The sequence below is a fragment of the Saccopteryx leptura genome, chromosome 10 (genome assembly GCF_036850995.1).
Source record: "Saccopteryx leptura isolate mSacLep1 chromosome 10, mSacLep1_pri_phased_curated, whole genome shotgun sequence".
In the NCBI taxonomy this organism is placed as follows: domain Eukaryota; kingdom Metazoa; phylum Chordata; class Mammalia; order Chiroptera; family Emballonuridae; genus Saccopteryx; species Saccopteryx leptura.
In genome coordinates this window covers 47,910,792-47,935,861 of record NC_089512.1, presented here as the reverse complement: position 1 = coordinate 47,935,861, position 25,070 = coordinate 47,910,792, and the positions used below count along the sequence as shown (strand labels likewise).

At 43.3% G+C, this 25,070-nt stretch overlaps 1 protein-coding gene and 2 pseudogenes across 6 annotated transcripts in view; all 3 read left to right on the top strand.

Annotated features, from left to right (window-relative positions):
• Positions 1-25,070, top strand: part of TSEN2 (tRNA splicing endonuclease subunit 2) — a 217,187-nt gene that overhangs the window by 39,546 nt on the left and 152,571 nt on the right. For 4 of the 6 annotated variants that reach the window (XM_066351046.1, XM_066351047.1, XM_066351048.1 and 1 more), the window contains 6 exons: positions 1,047-1,097; positions 4,758-4,896; positions 11,149-11,185; positions 12,254-12,365; positions 13,790-13,879; positions 14,848-16,019. In XM_066351046.1, the coding sequence (XP_066207143.1) occupies positions 1,047-1,097; positions 4,758-4,896; positions 11,149-11,185; positions 12,254-12,365; positions 13,790-13,879; positions 14,848-14,907 (489 nt within the window). In that variant the 3' untranslated portion in view covers positions 14,908-16,019. Of the gene's footprint in view, positions 1-1,046; positions 1,098-4,757; positions 4,897-11,148; positions 11,186-12,253; positions 12,366-13,789; positions 13,880-14,847; positions 16,020-25,070 lie in introns of those variants that run through there. The other 2 variants (XR_010747200.1, XR_010747201.1) reach the window with 2 other exon arrangements.
• LOC136382731 (U1 spliceosomal RNA) lies at positions 3,943-4,096 on the top strand (annotated as a pseudogene).
• LOC136382250 (GTP-binding nuclear protein Ran-like) lies at positions 6,067-7,192 on the top strand (annotated as a pseudogene).

The window sequence follows — 25,070 nt, the reverse complement described above, 5'->3', positions numbered from 1 at the left end:
CAATGCACTCGAACCAGTTGAGCCAAGGCTGCAGGAGAGGAAGAGAGACAAAAAGAAAGAGAAGGGGAGGGGTGGAGAAGCAGATGGTCGTTTTTCCTGTGTGCCCTGACCGGGAATCAAACCCAGGACATTCACACGCTGAGCTAATGCTCTACCATTGAGCCAACTGGCCAGAGCAATTTTTTTTTATTCAGTTGTAAATGGGATTATTTTTTATTTCTCTTTCTGATAGTTTATTAGTATATAGAAACTCAACAGGTTTCTTTATATGTATTTTATATCTTACAACTTTACTGAATTCATTTATTAGTTTTAATAGTTTAGAGGATTTCTTAGGATTTTCTATATATAATATATCATCTTCAAGTACTGACGGGACGGTTTACCTCTTCTTTTCTAATTTAGGTGCCTTTTATTTCTTTTTCTTGCCTAATTGCTCTGGCTAGGACTTCCAATATTATGTGAATAAAAGTGGCAAGCCCCAGCCGGCTGGTTCAGTGGTAGAGTGTCAGCCTGGCATGTGGAAGTCCCAGGTTTGATTCCCAGCCAGGGCACACAGAAGAAGCAACCATCCTCTCCTTTCTCTCTTATCTCTCTTTTCCTCTCTCACAGCCAAGGCTCCATTGGAGCAAAATTGGCCTGGGTGCTGAGAACAGCTCCATGGCCTCTGCTTCAGGCACTAGAATGGCTCCAGTTGCAACAGAGCAACGCCTGATGGGCAGAGCATCACCCGCTAGTGGGCATGCCGGGTGGATTGTGGTTGGGCACATGCCTCCCTGCTCTTCTCACTTCAGAAAAAAAAAGTGGCAAGAGTAGGTGTTTTTTACTGCTTTTAAACCAGTTTGTAACAGTCATATTTTCTTAAGATTTTTTTAATTCTTGAAAATTGTGTGAATAGAACAAAAAACTGTATGAAACAATTCTGTTAAAAAATAAATGACCATTTTGATGATGATTCAAGGACATTAATTTGTTTTTGAGTCAAAAAAATTAATCTATATAATAATTTCTCAGGAATGTGCATTTTCTGCTTGCTCTGTTTTTAGGCCTTCTTCCTGGTCTATGCTCTGGGATGTCTAAGTGTTTACTATGAGAAGGTAAGATCTTCCATTTAAATATAATCCACTTTAAATTTTCCTGGTGTTAAAAACAGGTTGTAGTAATTTCAGTTGCTTCAATATAAATGTGTCTACTTACACTAAATAAAACAGAAATTGACCTCTTTTCTAAGTTTCAGCTTTGGGTCCTGAATTGGAACAGTTCAGGCAAAAGCCAGCGTTGACCCTTTTGTATTGAATTTTATTCCCAGAGGTTAGGAGAAGAACAATATTTTACATAATGACCAGGAAATCTGTGTCAGAACAATACTACAAATTAACAAAAATGAAAGCTACCAGTGTTTAGCAATACTTCAGGCTGTGTATTATGTTGTTTTACATACAATACTTCTAATCCTTCCATCTGCTAAGAATTTTATAGATAAGGTTAACTGAGGCTCAGAGAAGTTAACTCACCCAAAGTCACCTATGTCAGAGTAGCTCCAAAGCTCTCGATTTTGTAGAGTAGCCTGCTTCTCCTAGAATAAAGGTCATCCCATAAGACGTTTATACCATAGCTTGCCTTTCCAGTAGAGGAAATGGAAGGCTGGGTACACAGGTTGGAGGGAACTCTCCTCTGTACACTTTTTGTACTTTTTGTATTTTGAACCATGTGAACATAGTACATATTCAAAATAATTTAAATGGAATTAAAATTAAAAAGATGAATGTAAGTAGAACAGTAAATAGACCAGAGATAGTATATCTTATTCTGGTTTTGGAAGTACATAATTTTGTCACTCATCAAATTCTAATTAGAGAAATCTTTTTCATGAGTATTCCATTAGTTTGGAAATGGGTGTCTGGCTGATGGGTGACTCATTTTTCTAGATGGTGGTCATTCTTAGCCCAACCTGCCTCCTCTCCTAGGCCTTTGCTGAAATTTGTCAGAACATTCTTCACCATCTGAAAAGTGGTGGGCCCTCCGTATTGGATGTTCAGCCTTCTCTATAAGACTTGCTTCTCAGAGGTGGGGGTTGAGTGTTCTCCTGAGGTGGGGTTTGAAGGCCACATACACATGGAGCTTCCACTTTAGTAACAACTCCAAAAAAGTGAAAGGGAAAAAATACCACAGCTCTAACTCATACTTATGGTATTAAAATCTTCATGTGAGCGAACTGAGCAAATATTTTCAAATGAGTGAACCCTAAACCAACTGAAGAGTTGACCATTTTAATAAGCACTGAAATGAAGCAAAAACATTCCAAACTTGCCTAATTTATGTGTTGTTGTTTTTTTGTATTGATATATCAGAATGCACCCTGAACCGAACCATTCTCAGTCTCTTCAAGCCCTACATTAGGAACAAAATTCTCTTGTAAGCAGTTGGATTATTAATTTGTGCCATCAGATAACAAATTCTCTAGTTTCAAAAAATAAATGGAGCATTTTTGAACAGCTTTTATAAAAGTAATTGTGGCTTTTCTGAGTGTAGCCTGACATATAGTAGCTACTTTTTAGGGTCTTTTGGAACATGCTGCCCTTGTGGACTTGTTACATTTGAGCACCTGGCACCCACTCATTCCTCTGCCTGGAATGTTCTTCCCCAGCCACCACCATCTCTGCCTCCTCCTCCTCTTCCTCCTCTTCCTCCTCCTCCTCCTCCTCCTCCTCCTTCTCCTCCTCCTCCTCCTGAACCCTCCACCACCCCCTTTCGCTTGGCCACTTCCTTCTCATCTCAAATGTCACTGTCTCAGAAAACCTACTCCTCTCTCAGAGCAGTCTGTCCACTGGAAATGGAATGGGAGCCTCTGAGGGAGCCATGTTTTCTGGTAGCCACATTAAAAAGGATTTTTAGCCTGACCAGGCGGTGGCGCAGTGGATACAGCGTCGGACTGGGATGCGGAGGACCCAGGTTCAAGACCCAGAGGTTGCCATCTGGCTTCAGCAAAAAAAAAAAAAAGCTCACCAGCTTGGACCCAAGGTCGCTGGCTTGAGCAAGGGGTTATTCGGTCTGCTGAAGGCCCAGGGTCAGGGCACATATGAGAAAGCAATCAATGAACAACTAAGGTGTCGCAACGAAAAACTGATGATTGATGCTCCTCATCTCTCTTCATTCCTGTCTGTCTGTCCCTATCTATCCCTCTCTGACTCTCTCTTTGTCCCTGTAAAAAAAAAAAAAAAGTTTTTTAAACAAAAGTCAAGGGCTAGACGGTTGGCTCAGCGGTAGAGCATTGGCCCAGTTTGAAAGTCCCAGGTTCAGTTCCTGGCCAGGGCACACAGAAGCGCCCATCTGCTTCGCCACCCTTCCCCCTCTCCTTCCTCTCTGTCTCTCTCTTCCTCTCCTGCAGCCAAGGCTCCATTGGAGCAAAGTTTGCCCAGGCACTGAGGATGGCTCTGTGGCCTCTGCCTCAGGCACTAGAATAGCTCCGGTTGCATCAGAGCAATGGCCCAGATGGGCAGAGCATTGCTCCCTAGTGGGCATGCCAGGTGGATCTCAGTCGGGTGCAAGAGGGAGTCTGTCTGCCTTCCCACTTCTCACTTCAGAAAAATACAAAAAAAAAATGTCAGGTGGAGCCTGACCAGGTGGTTGTGCAGTGGATAGAGCATAGAGCATTGGCCTCAGAAGCTGAGGACCCAGTTTCGAAACCCTGAGGTTGCTGGCTTGAGCATGGGATCATAGACATGACCCCTGGTCACTGGCTTGAACCCCAAGGTCACTGGCTTGAACAAGGGGTCACTGGCTCAGCTGGAGCCGCCTGGTCAAGGCAGATATGAGAAATCAATCAATGAACAACTAAGGTACCACAACTATGAGTTGATGCTTCTCATCTCTTTTCCTTCCTGTCTTTCTGTCCCTGTCTGTCCCTCGCTCTCTAAAAAAAAAAAAAAAAGTCAGGTGGAAAAACTTACCTGGCAAGGGAGGTACCATGATCATGAAGCCAGGGCAAGGCTTATTCATTCCAATCCAGAGGTGCTGACCCCTGAGACTTCCCCAAATGTAGGAAACTCAACTGCATAATTTGTGGTAGTGGGTACTGTGTTCACGCTCTCCCCTACTAAAAGAGAAAAAAAAAGTCAGGTGAAATTAATTTTTTTTTTTTTTTTTTAGCAGAGACAGAGAGGGACAGACAGGCAGGAAGGGAGAGAGATGAGAAGAATCAATTCTTTGTTGCAGCTCATTAATTGTTCATTGATTGCTTTCTTATATGTGCCTTGACTGGGGGGCTACAGCAGAAGGAGTAACCCCTTGCTTAAGCCAGCGACCTTTTGGGCTTCAAGCCAGCAACCTTTGAGTTCAAGCCAGCAACCATAGAGTCATGTCTATGAACCCACGCTTAAGCCGACAACCTCGGGGTTTCAAACCTGGGTCCTCTGCGTTCCAGTCCAATACTCTTTCTACTGCGCCACTGCCTGGTCAGGCAGAATTAATTTCTAATTTATTACATAGTTTGTTTACCCCATCATATCCAAAATTACTGAGATAATCTTTTTAACTTTTTATATTACACTTTTGAAGTTCCATATGTATTTTATTTGCAGTACATCTCAGTTCAGGCATGTCATTGGGCAGCACAGGCCTGGTTAAAGCCCTCTGTTATAGGTACCATGTTTGTTTTGTTCACATCTTCAGCTTCACACTGACAAATGTTGCTTCACTGGCTGAATGCTAAGTGAGTACATACATAATAACGTCATTTTTTTGTTCAATAACTTTAGGAGCCTTTAACAATTGTGAAACTCTGGAAAGTTTTCACCACAGTTCAGCCCACATTCAGGACTACCTACATCGCGTACCATTACTTCCGAAGCAAGGGCTGGGTGCCCAAAGTGGGACTTAAGTACGGAACAGACTTATGTAAGTAGTACGTGGCATGGTGGGTGTGAGAACCAGTGTTGCCTCAGATCCTGGGATGAAGCTCAGATTGGTTATAGGTCCTGTTGCTGAACTTTCTGAAGAGGTTCTTCCTTCCAGCCAAGACAAGACCATTGGATACTTGGATTGGGTTTAGGGCAGTGGTCTCCAACCTTTTTTGGGCCACGGACCGGTTTGATGTCAGAAAATATTTTCATGGACCAGCCTTTAGGGTGGGAGGGATAAATGTATCACGTGACCGAGACAAGCGTCAAGAGTGAGTCTTAGATGGATGTAACAGAGGGAATCTGGTCATTTTTTAAAAATAAAACATCGTTCAGACTCAAATATAAATAAAACGGAAATAATGTAAGTTATTTATTCTTTCTCTTTGGACCGGTACCAAATGGCCCACGGACCAGTACCGGTCCACGACTCAGGGGTTGGGAACCACTGGTGTAGGGTATGTCCAGAAAGAGAGAAAGGCAGTCCAGGAGGAAAGCTCACAGCCCCAAGTCAAGCTTTTCTTCTCATCTGCTCTGTAATTTTAGAAAACAGTTCTACAGCATCCCCTACCCCTACCACTCATTAGCCATGTGACCATGTGATACAGGGCAGTCCCTTTTCCTCTGGGCCTCAGTTGCCTCATCTGGCAAATGAGCGTCAACATTGTAATATTTACAGTTATCATTTATTGAGCATTTCCTGTGTACTAAAGCACTGTACTGTTTTACATTCATTATCTCATTAACCCGTACAGCAGTACTATGAAATGGATACTTGTAACCCTCGTTTTTCTGGTAGGGAAACTGCAGTTTAGATAGAATGGGTCATTTGCCCCTAACAGTTTTCAGGGCCTGTAACTTACAAAGCTGGACTTGGAATTTTGGAGCCAACTCTTAGAAACTTCTACACAGTTCTCCACTGATGTTTACTTAAAGTAGGGGTCTGAGCCAGGTGAGCACTTTATTCAACAGAGAATTACTGAGGGTCTTCTTGGGCCAAATCTTTTTAGGTGCCAAGAACACAGAAGTGAACGAGACAAACAGAAAGCCACATTGGAAAAAAAATCCACCTTGATGAAGCAACTTTCTTTTTGGAGGAAGAAACAAACAAGCATCAAATACATACATAATGTAACTTTAGGTGCTGATAAGTTCTATAAGAAAAATAGACCAGATCCTTCTAGCTCTCAGTCAGATGGGCCCAGAGATGCTTCTGGAAGTAACATTGCCATGGCTTCCCAAGAAGAACCCCAAATTCAGTTCAAACTTGTATTAGTGTTGGTTGGTGGTGGTGGAACCGGGAAAACTACATTCGTAAAATGCCCCGACTGGTGAATTCAAGAAGTCGTTTGTAGACACCCTGGGCATGGAGGCCCATGCCCTCATGTTCTACACCAATAGAAGGCCTATTAAGTTCAATGTGTGGGACACAGCAGGCCAGGAGAAGTTCGGTGGACTGAGAGCTGCAACATCCAAGCCCAGTGTGCCAGTTATAATGTCTGATGTAACTTAAAGAGTTACTTACAAGAATGTGCCTAGGCCCTGGCCAGTTGGCTCAGTGGTAGAGCATTGGCCTGGCGTGCAGAAGTCCCGGGTTCGATTCCCGGCCAGGGCACACAGGAGAAGCGCCCATCTGCTTCTCCACCCCTCCCCCTCTCCTTCCTCTCTGTCTCTCTCTTCCCCTCCCGCAGCGAGGCTCCATTGGAGCAAAGATGGCCTGGGCGCTGGGGATGGCTCCTTGGCCTCTGCCCCAGGCGCTAGAGCGGCTCTGGTCGCAGCAGAGCGACGCCCCCGGAGGGGCAGTGCATCACCCCCTGGTGGGCAGAGTGTTGCCCCCTGGTGGGCGCGCCGGGTGGATCCCGGTCGGGCGCATGCGGGAGTCTGTCTGACTGTCTCTCCACGTTTCCAGCTTCAGAAAAATACAAAAAAAAAAAAAAAGAATGTGCCTAATTGGCATAGACTTCTGGTGCCAGTGTGTGAAAACATCCCCATCCTGTTATGTGGCAACAAAGTGGTTATTAAGGACAGGAAAGTTAAGGCCAAAGTCAGACATCTTCCACTGAAAGAAGAGTCTTCAGTACTATGACATTTCTGCCAAAAGTAACTACAACTTTGAAAAGCCTTTCCTCTGGCTTGCTAGAAAAGTAACTGGAGACCCTAACCTGGAGTTTGTCGCCATGCCTGCTCTCGCCCCACCAGAGGTTGTTGTGGACCCGACTTTGGCAGCTCAGAATAAGCATGATCTAGAGGTTGCTCAGACCACCGCTCTCCCGGATGAGGACGACGACCTGTGAGCTTGGGAAGCAAGAGCCTAGCGTCAGAAGTCTAGTTTTATAGGCAACTGTCCTGTGATGTCAGTGGTGCAGCGTGTTTGCCACTTTATTATGTAGCTAAGCAGAACCTATGCTTGATCTTATGCTGAAAGAGATCAGTGGGCTTCGGAATGAATGTGGCAGTTAAAAAGTTCCTTCATTTTCTGGATCTGCATATTTAGCTGTTTTGGGGCACGGTTGTTTCCTTATTGAGTTTCAACCATAAGACTGCTGCAGTTGCATCACATTATTTCGCGGTGAAACCTTGTTTGTTAATGTCATTCTTATTCCTTTTGTTTAGAAGCAGAATAAACTTGTATTTCAAGTATCTCAAAAAAGAAAAAAGAAAAATAGAGCAGAGTAAAGGGATAGATAGTACAGGAATTTAGTAAAGGTGGTCAGAAAAGCACTGTGAAAATAATGTGACACCACAGTGAGGGAGGTCACTTGAGAATTTGGGAAAGACCTCGCTAGACAATGTGAACAGGAAGTACAGAGGCCCTGAGGCAGGAACAAGTTTGGCAGATCTCGGGAACAACAGAAAGAAAGTGTGTCTAGAACTTAGAGATCCAGGGCTAGAGTGACATGAAGTGATGTCTGAGCATTAGGCTGAGGCCAGATCACCAAGGGCCTGTCAGAGACTTTGGATGTTATTCTGATGATTGGACGTCTTGGGAGATTTAGAGCAAGGGAGTGACTTAAATTTAATGACTTCATGTAACGGAACCCTCTATCTGCTCTCTTACTAATAGATTGTAGGAGGCATAAATGAAAGGAGAGTGACTAGTTAGGGGAGCTGAACTCAGCCTGCCCAGTAGATGGAATGGATGTGAGATTTGTGGGTAAGAGAGATCAGGGATAATGCCTAAGTATTTCACTTAATATTTGGACATGTTAAGTAAGCCAACTGGGGATAACTGGGAAGATAGGCAGTCTGGAGCACAGCTGAGATACAAATTTGGAGTTGTCATTATGTAACTGGCACTTAACACCACAGGCCTGGGTGAGTAAACATGATCAGCACTGGTGTCACTCCTTCAGTAAATCTCCAAAACTCATTTTCCTCATCTGTCAAATGGGAGTGGTTCCGGGATGCTTTTTAGAATTGTTAATGAGGTCAAAACAAAAATTTCAAGATATTGAGAGGCCTTCTAAGAAGTCATGGCGCTTGAGGTCTTTTGAACTGTCACATTACATTGTTCCATGGTTTTGGGTTTTTTTAAATACCCAAAGAAGGCCAGTTCAATCTTTTACATTTTGAGTGTGCTTAACCTAGACATATAGGATAGTCTTCAGGGGTCTCCTTGCACCCCCTGAAATTTTATTCAAAATATTGTTTGTAGATTGGCATGTTTTTCTGGATCAAGAGTTAATAGCTTTCATGAAATTCTCAAAGGGGGTCAGCAGTTTAAAATAAAGGTTAGGGCTCACCCATCTTTCTAAGATAAATGGTTTATTTTGTTTCTTCCATGTCTGGATTTAAGGTACAGATATCCTAACTCAGAGATACCACACTAATGATCAGGACTAGCTTGAGATTAGTTTGCTAGGTTTCCAGATAATTGTGTGGCCACAGGTCACATTGTTTAAATAAGTGGTGTGCCTGTTTCATTTTTCTTCATTGGCTTCCTGCCTTGTTCTACTTTTCATGTTCCTGTAAGAACAGCCACTCATTGTAAATACTTGGCAGGTCTTCTCCAACTTTCTCATTATATGGGTGAAACTGGAGTAGAATTTTCCAATGGACAAGGCTACAATGATGCATTAAGAGGTGGCATGGGTGATAGAGCACTTTTTTGGGTTCACAGCCGGATGTGTATCTTATTTAATCTTTATACTCCTGGGAGGTGTGTGTCACTTCAAGCAAGTTTATTCATCTCTCCAAGTTTTCATTTGCTCATAATATAACAAAGATAACAATACCTTCCTTATAAAATAACATCTTTATTTTTTTAAAGTGAGTTTTAGGGTAAAGGGGCTTTTGTTGAGTGCTTCTAAACATACCTTATCTCATGTATTTTCAATACTCAAGCCATATTTGTGGATGTTGAGAAGAGAGAACTTTCCTAAGTTAAACATAAACTGCCTTATAAGGATGAATGAAAGAACAGACAAGCAGACAGATTTTCTAAAAAGAGAAGAAATAAACCAACTGTTATTTCCCAGCTCTCCGGAGGCCTTTTCCACAGCTGGGGCATATCATGTACTTCGAGCTGCTTGTATAATTAATGTGAGACCAGGTCCCTTGGCCCAGCAGCCGCTTGAAGGGTGTCTCAGTTCCTGCTTCAGCAAGGGTTCAGGAGCAGTGCTTGCCTGAGATGGGAAGAACACTTCCTCAACTTGACCCCTTCTCCAGGCACAGCAGCTCAGTGCCAACGGTTTAACAATATTTTAGTTTTGAAGGCTTAATGACCTAATCGCATGTACCTTAGAACTGCCAACACAGGTTAAATACAGGACATTCTCTTAACAGTTGTTTCTGCTTACAGAGCTAATGACTCATGACAAAGGGCCGTTATGAAACTCACATCTTATCAGGGAAACTCTTCCTTGAATAAATCTTGTCAATCAAATTTCATTCCAGGAGCAGTATTTGGAACAAATGATATGCATCTCAGATCAAGTGCAGCTGCTGAGCTAGTTGACCTTGATCACCCACTCTTGAAAATGAGACTAGGAACCAAGGGGGAGCCTTTCTTCACATCCCCTCCCCTGAAGCTCCCATGGCTGCTGCATCCTTTGGTGACCAGGCACGTGGCCTCTGTGCTTTTCTTCTCTCCTTTTACTTCATCTCCACACTCCTGTGAGGTGCGTGGCGTTTGCCTCCCTGCCACAGACTGTGCCTCCAAAGGATTCCCTGTGCAGTTCCAGGGTCTACATGGCAGAGTCCCCGACCCTATGCTTTCAGCAGCGGCTCTTTACCTTCAGACTGAAGTCCCAGTAGCCCCCTTTATCTTCTCTTGGTTTCAGTTCCATGTCAATATTGGTTTGAAAGTATGAAATGGAAAATTCCAGAGACAAACAATTCATAAATTTTACATTTTACATCGTTCTGAGTAGCATAATGAGATCTGTCGCCGTCCTACTCCGTCCCACCCAGGACATGAGTCACCCCTTTGTCCAGCATAGATGATCCCCATCCATTAGTCACTTAGGTTATCAGACTGACTGCTGGGCTATCACAGTGCTTATGTTCAAGTAACACTTATTTTACCTTAATAACATAACTTTTCTTATAGTATATTGTTATAATCATTCTATTTTATTATTAGTTATTGTTGTTAATCTCTTACTGTGCCTAATTGATAAATTAAACTTTAATATAGTATGTATGCATAAGAAAAAACATATGGGGTTTGGTACTATATAGCACTGGAAGTCTTGGAACCTATCCTTCATGCATAAGCAGGGAACTGCAGAAGTAGGGCAGATCTCTGAGTGGTGTGTATGGTTATGGGATTTTTTCCCCCACTTGACTTTGAATTTCTTAAAAACAGGCATGAGCCTTTTTCATCTCCAGCACCAACACTTAAGTCGGTACCTAGCCAGATTAATGCAAATGCTTTGAATTACATTGATTCAGTATGAATAACAAAGTATCCATCCATATTATACGAACTTCACATTCTTGATAGACTTTCAAGCTCTCACTCCAGAGAATATAAAACAAGACCACTTGGACTTGACTTTGGAATTCACTTGTGGGGTGGGGAGGAAGGGTATGGTTAGGGTTTGACAACAGATTTGCTTTACTAATTGCATTTCATTCCAGGTGGAAAAACAGTTTGGACTTTAAAAATAGACTAGAGGGAATATTGCAGATTACCACATACAGATCATTGGTTGTTTATATCTCTGTGGAGAGAAAAGACTTAAGTAATAAAATAAGATTTTGATTTAGGGTGGTTATACTTTTATTTCTTTGTTTTTCTTTGCAGTGCTGTATCGAAAAGGACCTCCATTTTACCATGCAAGGTTTGGAGTGATTTTTAAATAAGTTAATGACAGGAATGTGAAATTTCTGGCCTCCACTTTAATATTCAGTGCCACAGAAACAATTGGTCATTTTCCTATTGGCCTGATAAGGATAAATACTATATGTCTGTGCCTTATACACCAGCATTGTTAGATCATGAATAAAATAATAAATAGGTTATGATAATGTGTCTTTTAGTATTAAATATTGAGTTCATCTATGTAATAATTGTTCATCTTAAATATCAGAATTAATATCTAAACAATTGAGTGAATTCTTAGCTTTCATATTGGGAGAAATATTTTTCTTTTAAGATTTTATTTATTCGATTTTTATATGGGGGAGGGAGAGAGAGAGAGAGAGAGAGAGAGAGAAGCAGGGAGGAGCAGGAAGCATCAACTCCCATATGTGCCTTGACCAGGCAAGCCCGGGGTTTCAAACCAGCGACCTCGGTATTTCATGTCGACACTTGATCCACTCTGTGCTTCCACAGATCAGGCTGGGAGAAATATTTCTGTTCCTTTCCTATACGTGTTGAAATCATTCTTACAAAGTATGAGTTTTTCACTAATATGTTATCAGTAGCAATCAATCTAGGAGAATTTAGTATCAGATGATGTACATTCCATTTTTTCTGTATCTTTGTTCTTGGTAGGACAAACAATATTCTTATTTTTTATTTTATTTTTTTAGAGAGAGAGAGAGGCAGAGACAGAAAGAGAGAGAGATGAGAAACATCAACTCATAGTTGCATCACTTTAGTTGTTCATTGATTGCTTCTCATAAGTGCCTTAACCAGTGGGCTCAAGCCAAGCCATTGACCCCTTGCTCAAACCAGTGACCTTGGGCTTCAAGCCAGCAACCTTTGGGCTCAGGTCACGCCGGTGACCCTGTGCTCAAGCTAGATGAGCCTGTGCTCAAGTTGGCAACCTTAGGTGTTTCAAACCTGGTACCTCAGCATCCCAGGTCGATGCTCTATTCATTGTGCCATCACCAGTCAGGCCAAACAATATTCTTTTTAAACAGATGATTTCATACTTTTTATTATCCCTTCGTGTGTTTTTCAGTTACTCTGTCATTATTGAGTTAGTCAATGACCATTTTGAGGGCCCTCTTCGAAGACCTTTCAGTTGGAAGTCACTGGCCACCTTGAGCAGAGTTTCAGTGAATGTCTCCAAGGTAACAGCATCAGTTCTGGCATTACCTGTCACTTAAATGGTTAGATTTTTTTTTTCTTAAATGTAGTAGAAATAGAAAAGTCATTTGTAGAAACTTCAAAATGTTTCTGCCAGCAAAATTCTGGAAAATTGGTGTGGGGAAAACAGCTGTGTTAGGCTTGCTTGCTGGTTTAGTGGCTGCAAGCCTGATTAGTACGTGAGCACGTGGCAGTGCCACATATGTGTGGTCTATATAAGGCTGCCTGTACTTTCCCTTGGGGGCAGTTCTCCCAGGATCACTCTCTCCCTACTGTGAGGTACAGTTTCCCTGCTTCCTTGCCCTTCGCTGTGAAAAGCAGGTTTTGCTTTGTTAGCTCACCTGTCTTTGGGAGCCTCCAATAAATGGGTGTGGCCCTGTGCTTTCCGGCTCCGCAATTCCTCTACTGTCTGCTTGAACCTGCCAGGCCTCAATCACCAGCATTACAATTGGGCTAGAAGCTATCCTCCATCTCAGGTCCCCTCCCACCATCAACTGGTTCTGAACTCCAGCAATTGAGCTAAGTTTCCCATGATTGACAGCGCTGGGCATTGCCTTTCTTCTCCAGGGTGCCCTTGGTGAGTACAGCCAGCACCTGCTCAAAATTCACCCACACAACCACATAAAGGAGTCCAAACATTGACACATTTCTTTTCAGAGTTCGCCAACCTCTTGAAAAAGCAGGAAGGGAATTAATATTTATTGCTAACACTTTACATGTTTTCTTACCATCCATTTACTGTCCTCATTCTAAGAGTGAAGAATTGAAGGGTCAGAGATGTTGAGAGAGACACCATGATCACATAGCTCATATTCAGAACTGGGACTCAAACCCAGAGCCAGCTGACTTCCTGGCTGTGTTCTGTTTCCTGCTGCCATCAAGATAGAAGAGAAGTCACCAGGACTATAAAGGATGAATCTTTGTGTCTTCTCAGTGATTCAGTAATTTGCTAACTAAAGTGAATTGTGGGCCCCCTCCCACTCTGACCCACTGCTGCTGGAGGTGTGGTGGAACTAAGACTGAAAAGTCCAGAGAGGCCAGGTGACTGCTGTCTCGGGTGCAGGTTAAACTGTTTAGGCTTCGGCCTGTAAAAAGTAGCTTTGTCCAGTAGGAATAGGGAGACTATACTGTTTCCAGTGTTTTTATGCCCACTTTTTGAGACTTACAACATATATATAATATTTAAATTATAAGTTTACAAGCAGTAATTCTATGTGATTTGCATTCTTTTAACATGTCAACAATGACTAAATGGCAGGTCCTTAGTCTAGAATGTGAGCCCAGTTATGATGTTCCCAGGAGCACACAGTGAGAGGGAATTGAGACTGTGCATGTCCTGCTGATGAACTAAGATTTGTACTATTATTTTGTGGGATATGGAGATTTTTGTTTGTTTGTTTCTCAATAGGAACTTATGCTGTGCTATTTGATTAAACCCTCTACCATGACTGACAAAGAAATGGAGTCACCAGAATGTATGAAAAAAATTAAAGTTCAGGTGCGTAAACTCAAAGAAAATTTATGTCATCCCAAAGATTCTGTCCACAGTAGTGTGTCCCCTTAAACATGTGCTTCCAAGAACACAAAAGAAACCCATCTTGCCTTGGTAAAGTCTTCTGGGGCCCTTCCCTGCTAAAGCCACTCTCACTCCCGCTTAATTCTTGCTGCTTCCTCACTTGCGATTTGGCCTGGTTTCTGTCCTCACCACTCAGCTGAAACTGCTCTCCCAGACGGCCTGGGGCCTCCTGGCTAGGCCAGAACCACTCCTCAGTCTCATTCCCAGAGACTGTAAGTGTTGCTGTTGACTCATTCCTTCCTTGAACTTCTCATCTGGCTTCTGGGGTTCTGTGTTGATCTGAATCTCCCCCTGTTTTTCTGACAGGTTTTTCTCTGCCAGGGCTGCTAAGTTCATTTCCAGTCATCCAGTGTTTAATAATTCCATCCCTCGCCCTGTCTTTGACCCTTTGCCCACATGCAGCACATTGCACCCTTCCTTCTTGGTCTCACTGCCCCATCGCACTGCACACCTGCTCGGGTGTCCCAGCACCTCATCCCCTCAGTTTGTCCCTCCACCCCCACTAGGTTAGCTTTTCAGAAAGTGCCAGTCCAGATCCACTTCTGCCCTGTCAGTACTGACCGGGATATAGCAGCGCCATCATAGACTTGGTTCTGATGTTAAATATGAGCTTCTGTACCAGCACTCCTAGTCCTGGAAAGGGCTGGTGGGATACCACAGCTGTGACAGGTTTAGCTTTTAAAATCTTTGTGTGATTATGGTAGATTTTATTTGCATGTAAGGTTTTATTGCTACATTTCCTCCAAATGTTCACTTACAAGGAATGGGAACAGATATCCTCATACACGGACAGCTTTTTGTGAAATGTAGCTGTGATGTCGCATGCCTAGCATGTTCTTTCATTTCTGTTTCTAAAATTGAGTTGTCTGTTTTGTTTTGATTGGTTACAGGAGGTGATTCTAAGCCGTTGGGTTTCTTCACGAGAGAGGAGTGACCAAGACGAACTTTAACAATTTAACCTCAGTTTTCTTATTTCACCAACAAATATTTACTGAATTTCCTACCATAAGCCAAGTTCAGGGCGAGGTAAAAAGTCATTTTATTGTAACTGGCCATTGATTTAAAAGTTTCAAAGGGCATGCTGCCCCCAGAACCAGAAAACTGTTAGTGTTTTAAAAGATAAAATTACACAGGGGAGAAAAAGAGCCCTGTTCTGGGACTTCAGATTCTGTCCATAAATCAGCAGTGACTATGACTGACCCAAGGTCTTTCCCTCTGGGCTTCACCCTGTGTCTTCATCTGTTCTTTGAGGAGGTTGGATAGATGGGTCCCAAGAAGACTCATCCAGCAACAGGGAAATTCTGGTTTACCCTGACTCTACCTGAAAATGAGGATAGTTTACATTTACGAGGCACTCTACAGTTTCCAAAGCAGCACTTTTATGCCCAGGCATCTCTTCCCTTCCCCACACCCCATCTGCTCCTGAAAGAGAGCCAGAAAGCAGCTGTGGGGACTACAGAACACTGTGTTCCATTACTTTAAATGTAAAAAATAATGTGTCTCTGCTTGTCCAAGAACTTCAACCGAGTACTCAAGCCCTTAAAAATCCACTTAATATTTAACAAGGATTTCTGTTTTATAGGAAGCATATAAAACATCAATTACCTAGTTGTTTGTCAGTGAACTACTTGGTGGGCATACTTATGTGGAATACACAACAGTATTAGATAAAAATTGCACCTTCCTTCGGTGAACTTGTCATGAAGTAAAAATAGGTGATGAAATGTATGAAGTACAGAATGAATACAATTAACTTAAATAGGTTTTTTAAGGTTTTATTTATTGATTTTAGAATGGGAGGGAGAGAGAAAGAGAGATCATAGTTGCTTCACTTTAGTTGGTCATTGATTGCTTCTTGTATGTGCCTTGACCCAGCAAGCCAGGGGTTTTGAACCGGTGTCCTCAGCATCCCCGGTCTACACTTATCCACTGTGCCACCACTGGCCAGGCTGGGTTTTGGGCAGTACAATTACCTTTAGTAAACACAGTAAACGAGGCTTTTTTAAAATTGGTCAGATCCCAGTGAAGAGTTGCCTGAGGCATGGTATCCGAGGGAAGAGGAGGGAAATGTACAGAGGGCATGGCGGGGGGGGATGAGCCAGAGGGAGCCAGTAGCAGTGAGGGAACAAATGTCTGAGACTCATCCACTGTCCAAGTTCAAGACATTGTCCGACAGTCTCCTTGGCACTAAATACTCCAGAACTAGATGGGTAAGGACCATCTTTGGAAGCTGAGATGAAAAAAATAACAAGCACTTGTTTGCATTCCCTTGATGCATGATCTTAGAGCTCCCGACAGCCTAAGATGGCTTATACTTGTGTTTCTTCTGTTCATGTCACAGTCTACAGTCTTGCTCTCTGGCAACAAAATCATCATGTCTGCATGCTCTATATTTTGAAGATTTGGCATTCAAATAATGGAGCTCCCCTTCCTCCCCTGCCTCAGAGCAATACGACCATCAGTTTGAAAGAGCTTCATAGTAAGTTCTTCACTTTTCATTAGTGATGCTGATAGTTCTTCAGCATTTTCACTGTTCACTTTGCTTACAACATGCTCCTTAGCAAGTGAAAGACTTCACTTTGATCATTACTTTCTCAAAAACTTTAATGTTGGCAAAAAATTTCAGGAGGCATTTCTTCCCTATTTCATGATCATTTCTAGTGACACTTCTTTTCTTTTTTTTAATGGGGCGACATCAATAAATCAGGTTACATATATTCAAAGATCAACAAATCCAGGTTATCTTGTCTTTCAATTATGTTGCATACCCATCACCCAAAGTCAGATTGTCCTCTGTCACCTTCTATCTAGTTTTCTTTGTGCCCCTCCCCCTCCCCCTTTCCCTCTCCCTTTCCCCCCTCCCCCCCCCCCGTAACCACCACACTCTTATCAATGTCTCTTAGTTTCACTTTTATGTCCCACCTACGTATGGAATAATGCAGTTCCTGGTTTTTTCTGATTTACTTATTTCACTTCGTATAATATTATCAAGATCCCACCATTTTGCTGTAAATGATCCGATGTCATCATTTCTTATGGCTGAGTAGTATTCCATAGTGTATATGTGCCACATCTTCTTTATCCAGTGGACCTGGGTTTTAAAGAGCATTTTATGAATTTGACTCCAATGGCAAGAGAAGTGAAGGCAAAAATTAATGAATGGAACTACATCAGACTAAGAAGTTTTTGCTCAGCAAGAGAAACTGATAACAAAATAAACAGAAAGCCAACTAAATGGGAAATGATATTTTCAAACAACAGCTCAGATAAGGGCCTAATATCCAAAATATACAAAGAACTCATAAAACTCAACAACAAACAAACAAACAATCCAATAAAAAAATGGGAAGAGGACATGAACAGACACTTCTCCCAGGAGGAAGAACAAATGGCCAACAGATATATGAAAAGATGCTCATCTTCTTTAGTTATTAGAGAAATGCAAATCAAAACTGCAATGAGATACCACCTCACACCTGTTCGATTAGCTATTATTAACAAGACAGGTAATAGCAAGTGTTGGAGAGGCTGTGGAGAAAAAGGAACCCTCATACACTGTTGGTGGGAATGTAAAGTAGTACAACCATTATGGAAGAAAGTATGGTGGTTCCTCAAAAAACTGAAAATAGACTACCTTATGACCCAGCAATCTCTCTACTGGGTATATACCCCAAAAACTCAGAAACATTGATACGTAAAGACACATGCAGCCCCATGTTCATTGCAGCATTGTTCACAGTGGCCAGGACATGGAAACGACACTTCTTTTCAAGCCTAATCAGTACATCAAATGTCTTTATGGCAAAAACTCCTCCATGAACCCTTCATCAGAGTATGGTCCTGCTATCAATACTCCACCTCAGATGCTTTGTCTTCAGCTAATATGCACTGGAGGTCGTGGTGATTCCTTGGTATAAAGGCGACAATAAAAATGTAGAGAAGGCCCAGACCGGCTGTCTCAATGGATCGAGTGTCGGCTCAGTGTGCAGATGTCCAAAGTTTGATCCCCAGTCAGGGCGCACGCAGGAGAAATAACCATTTGCTTCTCTCCCCCTTTACTCCTGCCCCATTCTCCCCCTCTCTCCCTCTCCCCCCCCCCCACAGCCAGTGGCTCAATTGGTGTTTTTGTTGTTGTTGTTGTTTTAATTTTAGTGAGAGGAGAGGAGGCAGAGAGACTCCAGCATGTACCCCAACAGGGATCCACCTGAAAAACCCACTAGGGGGTGATGCTTTGCCCATCTGGGAAAATTACTTGGTTGCTCAGAAACTGAACCATTTTTTTTTTAAGCACCTGAGGTGAAGGCCACGGAGCCATCCTCAGTGCCCAAGGCCTACTCACTCAAACCAATTGAGCCATGGCTGCAGGAGGAGGGATAGAGAGAAAGAGAGAGAGAGAGAAGGGGAGAAGAAGGAGTGAAGAAGCAGATGGTTGCTTCTCCTGTGTGCCTCACCTGGAATTGAACCCGGGACACCCATATACCAGGCCAATGCTCTACCACTGAGCCAACTGGCCAGGGCCTTGATTAGTTTGAGTGTCAGCCCCGGGCACTGAGGATTGCTTGAGTGGTCTTGAGTGTTGGCCTCAGGCACTGAGAATAGTTTGGTTGATTTGAGCATCAGTCCCAGACAGTGGTTGCCAGGTGGATCCTGGTTGGGGTGCATGAGGAAGGAAATCTATCTCACTTTCTCCTCTCCTCTCACTTAAAAAAAAAAAAAAAAAAAAAAAAAGATGTAGAGAAGCCAAAAGATCACACAGGTATTTGTGACTGAAAGCTCTAGAAGAATATCCAAAGCATCATCTTTAGTCAAAGAAGCCTTGTATAGAGAATTCTCCTTCTTTATGTGTAAGATTTGAATACCGTGTAGCAGGGCATGCACCCTCCAGCATCACCTGAGGGTCCTGGGAGTTCTGGAGTGATAGACCAGTGAAGGCTCTGGTTTGTATCATCCTCACAGCTTCTAGCTAAAAGTAGTATTAACTTATTATACTACTTTGGAAGTATTATGTCCTAGTACTTTTTCCTTACCTCTGAAATAAATGTACCAGATGGCATTTGTTTTCAAAAAAAGCTTAGGTTCATCAAGATTGGATATTTACTCTGCAATAAAACCACCGTCAGGAGTTTCTGCACCCACACTCCAAAGCATCAGGCTTACATGGTTCTTAAATCTCTGCAACCTTCCAGACTTGCTTTAAAACTGAAATCCTTCACCAAACCCTCTCTCTCCTTCATCACTTCCCAGTTCTGGGGCGTTTGGGGCCACCCATCACTACCATATTTTCAAGTGTCATCAGGCTGACTGGCCACACAAGAATTCACTAGAAATAGCACATCATGGTCAAGAAATACCATGAAACTTTTGTAAAACCAACATTGTCACAAGTTATATTTTGTCAACCTAGTGCAAAATACATTAAAAAAATGCAGACACCTGCTTGGTCAAGATTATATATTTTGTATAACTTTCTCAGTACACTATCACTTCCAACTGTTTTTTTTTTTTCTAATGCAGGAGTATTTCCTAGGCCTCTAAAACTAACCTACTTTCTTTACAGGCTTTTCCACTTCCCTAGGAGACATTTTTACTTAGTAAAGTCTGGAAAATGATGTGATAATAGACCACACATCCAAACAGTGTAAGCATCGTCACCTAAGACAGCAGCATGTGTTCTGCCCTCTTTCTGATTCAGATACTCACAACTTGAATGATTTTGCTGCAGACTTAGATATTTGTTATTTTTAATTTGAAGAACCAATATAGGGTAATTTTTTTTTTTTTTTTTTTTTTTTTTTTTTTTGTATTTTCCTGAAGCTGGAAACGGGGAGGCAGTCAGACAGACTCCCGCATGTGCCCAACCGGGATCCACCCGGCACGCCCACCAGGGGGCGATGCTCTGCACATCTGGGGCATCGCTCTGTCGTGATCAGAGCCACTCTAGCGCCTCGGTGGAGGCCAAGGAGCCATCCCCAGCGCCCGGGTCATCTTTTGCTCCAATGGAGCCTTGGCTGCGGGAGGGGAAGAGAGAGACAGGAAGGAGAGGGGAAGGAGTGGAGAAGCAGATGGGCACTTCTCCTGTGTGCCCTGGCCGGGAATCGAACCCGGAACTTCCTCACGCCAGGCCGACGCTCTACCACTGAGCCAACTGGCCAGGGCCCAGGGTAACATTTTTTTTTTGCAAATCATTACAGTGAATACTCAGTGGGAGTTCAGATGGAGTAGACACCGGTTTTCTTTTTTTTTTGGAGGGGGGGGGTTGTTTTTCATTTTTCCGAAGCTGGAAATGGGGAGGCAGTCAGACAGACTCTGGCATGCGCCCGACCGGGATCCACCCGGCATGCCCACCAGGGGCCGATGTTCTGCCCCTCTGGAGCGTCGCTCTGTTGCTTCCAGAGCCATTCTAGCGCCTGAGGCAGAGGCCACAGAGCCATCCCCAGCGCCCAGGCCATCTTTGCTCCAATGGAGCCTCGGCTGCGGGAGGGGAAGAGAGAGAGAGAGGAAGGAGAGGGGGAGGGGTGGAGAAGCAGATAGGCGCTTCTCTTGTGTGCCCTGGCCGGGAATCGAACCCGGGACTCCTGCACGCCAGGCCGACGCTCTACTGCTGAGCCAACCGGCCAGGGCCAACACCTGTTTTCTTGTTTATCCCACAACAGCCCTTTGAGTTGAGGTGGTGGGACCCTCCACAGAAGGAATGTTTGAGGCTCAGCAATATGGCCACTGTCAAGTGCAAGCGGAGGACTTGACCTAAGAGCTCCTGCATGCAGTGCCTTTATAGGATTTCTACAACTTCAGTGACACCAGCCTAGAAAATCATGAGAAGTCAGAAATATGGCCCCATTAGGACTTATCCAGGTGGAGTTAAAGAGGGAGGCTACCCTCCACTCCAGGCAGGGCTGAGTATGTGCTGGCACAGTTGGGTGGTGCCCCACCTCCAAGGTTGGGGTGCAGCCTGAGATCCTCTCACCAGGAACCTGTTCATCCATATAACTGCATACACCTTCAGATGGTCCACAGGTTCCATGAGAACCACCTGTGGATTAGAGGTTAAAAACCTGGGAGCAGCCCTGGCCGGTTGGCTCAGTGGTAGAGCGTCAGCCTGGCATGCAAGGGGTCCTGGGTTCGATTCCCAGCCAGGGCACACAGGAGAGGCGCCCATCTGCTTCTCCACCCCTCCCCCTCTCCTTCCTCTCTGTCTCTCTTCCCCTCCCGCAGTGAGGCTCCATTGGAGCAAAGATGGCCCGGGCGCTGGGGATGGCTCCTTGGCCTCTGCCCAGGCACTAGAGTGGCTCTGGTCGCAACAGAGCGACGCCCCGGAGGGGCAGAGCATCGCCCTCTGGTGTTCAGAGCGTCGCCCCCTGGTGGGCAGAGCGTCGCCCCCTGGTGGGCGTGCCGGGTGGATCCCGGTCGGCGCATGCGGGAGTCTGTCTGTCTCTCCCCGTTTCCAGCTTTGGAAAAATACAAAAAAAAACCTGGGAGCAATGTGTGCTTCTTAGCTTTTTATTAGTTTCCCTGAAGATAATTTTATTGAGGGCCACGTAGTGGGATGAATGAGCCTTCTAGAAAAGACCCGTTTAGATCTCAGCTCTGCCTTTCAGTGGTTATGTGACCTTGGTTAACTTACTTGCCCTTAATGAACTTCAATTTTCTTACCTCTAAAATGGGCCAATTATAATATTTATGTCATTGTGGTTATATGGATAAAGGAGAACTCAAAAAACACCTGACACAAGGAGTTTCCCCTCCCTTCCTGGAAGGAGTGACTCAAACCCACCAAACTGGCAAGAGACCAAGAGGACACAGTGTCTATGTTCAACACTAAATCTGGGTTGAGAACTGAAATGTATTTGTGGAAGTTGGACACATCTGATAACAAACACAAGCATTGTTTGTGCACAGAAAGTGGAGAGGTGAGAGGACTTTGTAGAGGGCCTTCTGTGTGCGAAGGGGCTATTTGTCCTTGGAGTGAGCTGAGTTACCTTCAGCCTGCCTTCTGGAGGACCTGTGGCCGGAGTCAGGCAGTCACCGTTGGAAGTGCGGGACCAGCACAGGGAGCAGCGAGGCATCCATATGTGGTTCTGTAACCACAGACCTGCCCTGCCTTTAAGGTACCACCTCCCCAGGTTAGAGTCAATAGCTTACAGTTTTAAGGATTTTGAACTAAAGACTGGTTTTTGTATTAAGTTTCAGGAATTCCTTGGTCTCTGATTGACTTGGTGGAATGCAGGATGGCTGAGCTTGGTCTGGAGTCAGACCAAGGTTCGCACTGCAGCTCACCCACTTACTAGCTACGCAGTCTTAACCTCAGTTTCCCTGCCTACAAAATAAAGTTAATTTGATCAATATATACATTCAGTGGAATGCTATTCAGCCACCAAAAAAAAAAAAAGGTATTGACATGTTACAATGTAGATGAATCTTGATAACATGCCAAGTAACAAAAGGCAGGCACACAATGTTACATATTGTTAGATTCCAATTATATATCCCAAACAGGCAAGTCCATAGAACACAGATTGGTGGTTACCAGGGCTGGTAGGGAGGGAGAACTGAGGAGCAACTGCTTAGCGGGTACAGTCACCTTTTGAAGTGTTAAAATATTTTGGAACTCAGTAGAAGTGGTTGCACAACATTGTACTAAATGCCACTGAATTTTTTGCTTTAAAATTACATAGGTAACATAGGTTTATGTAATCTGAATCTCATCTCAATAAAAATAATACATATTATCAACCTCAGAGGTTTGCTGGAGGATTATGTGGGTTGGTCCTTACAAGGTGCTTATTAGCACAGTGCCTGGCTCATAATGTACTTTTAGTAATTTGCAGCTATGGTAATTCATTGTGTGTGTGTTCAGGGGAGCACTTGTGTCCTTAAGGTCCACTGTCACTTGTGCAGTTGATTATGTTGATTCTCTTCGTTTCAGTTTTAGAAGCTAACATTTTCAGACCTCATCCCCAAACGGTGGGGGGAAATTATGACATCTGCACCTTTATTATCCTGAATTCTCTCATAAAGAGATTCACTTCTATAAATTAATTGGTTCATATGTAACACTTGGTGGGTATTAAACCAACATGAGTGGGGACATGGTTTTAGGCAGGTTTACGAGGATGGAGTTGGTTAGGTTTCCCTATGATTTTGAACATAGTGTACTAGTCTAAAAATTCTTTGTTATTTATTGATTAATTTCTCTTATAATTATTTTTCCTCTATTAAAGCATTTTCATTTTCTCTTTTTTAAAAAAAACTATCATTTACTTGAAGGTGGTTTTTAACTTAGTTATATCCTTGTGGGGGAGTACTTGGGTTAAAAAGAAGTGAAATGTCTCTCCTCCCCACTGCCCACCTTCCATTTATGATTTTACCAACCAAATTGAATTTTTAGAAATCTGATTACAGGCTCAAATATTTTTTCATGAATGTTAACTTCCTTAAAACTGTGAGGCCCATTTCTAAAATTAATTAAGAGATATTTAAACCCATCAATTTACCTTAAATCTTTGCTTTTTATATATAAGCTGAAAAAATTTGTTTTACTACCATTTTGTGAAATATAGAGATGCCTCCCTTAAGAAAACATGATATGGCCCAACTAGTGGTGGCTGAATGAATAGAGCATCAATCTGGGATGCTGAGGACCCAGGTAACCCCAAGATCACCAGCTTAAGTGCAGGGTCATCTGGCTTGAGCGTGGGATCATTGACATGACCCCATAGCCACTGGCTTGAGCCCAGGGTCACTGGCTTGAAAAAGGGGTCACTGGCCTGGTCAAGGTACATATGAGAAGCAATAAATGAACAACTAAAGTAATGCAACTATGAGATGATTCTTCTCACCTCTCTCCCTTCCTGCCTTTCACTTGTGCTCAAAAGAAAAAAAAAAAAAAACATGACATGAAAAAAGCACATTTGTGGCCCTGGCCAGTTGGCTCAGCAGGAGAGCATCAGCCCAGTATGTGGAAGTCCCAGGTTTGATTCCCGGTCAGGGCACACAGGAGAAGCGCCCATCTGCTTCTCCACCCTTTCCCCTCTCGCTTCTCTCTCTTTCTGTCTGTCTCTTCCCCTCCTGCAGCCAAGGCTCTACTGGAGCAAAGTTAGCCCGGGCGCTGAGGATGGCTCTATGGCCTCCGCCTCAGGCACTAAGGATGGCTCCAGTCGCAGTGAAGTAATGCCCCAGATGGGCAGAGCATCGCCCCCTGCTGGGCATGCCGGGTGGATCCCAGTTGGGCACACATGCAGCAGTCTGACTGCCTCCCTGCTTCTCACTTCAGAAAAAATACAAAGAAAAAACAAAAAAAAACACATTTGTGAAATTGTTAAACTAAGAGATAATATTTTTTTCTTTCAAATCAATTCAGTCTGATTTAAGTGAAAAGTCTTAAGCATTTAAATTTTTTGGAATGTTTACAAATTCCAAAACAATATTGCAAAGGTAGGTCTTTTTCCAAACTTAAATGGTCCATTCTGATAGAGTAGAAACAGTGGAATTAGGATAACAGTGGCAACCTTGAGAACATTGCCCAATGACTCTGAGCCTGTTTCCTCAGCTCTGAAATGGGAATGATTACTACCTCCTGAGTTTGTTTTGCAGACAAAATGAGATGATATATGAAAAGGTCTGGCACATGATAGATATACCTTTTTCCCTTTCAGATAAACCAAGAATGTCAACATTGTCTTAACTATTTTCCCTAGGGATTGCAAAACCTAGTTTACGCCCTGGTAGGTAACACGATGGAGAAGATGGTAATAGTTTGAAGTAAAGTCATGAAGACAGCTCTGAAATGGAGGGAGATGAGATAGTAAGCACCTCCTGAATAAAAAGAGCTAGATATGGCCACTGAGGGATAATGTTTATTTGGGTTTTCCTGGTTATAATAGTAATCCATACACGCTCTAGAGGCTTTGGGAAAATACCATTGTTGGGTCATTTTAGTCTTTCAAATCAGTAACACTGAGGCAAACTGACTTTATGAAAAGCCTTGTGGTGAGTCATTCCATGAGCATTGATGGAAGACCAGATGTATGCATGGGTCAGTGCTTAATGCTAAGATGAAGAAGTATATTTGTGGGGTGTAAGGGAGAACTCAAACCACCTGGGAAGCAGAAGTATA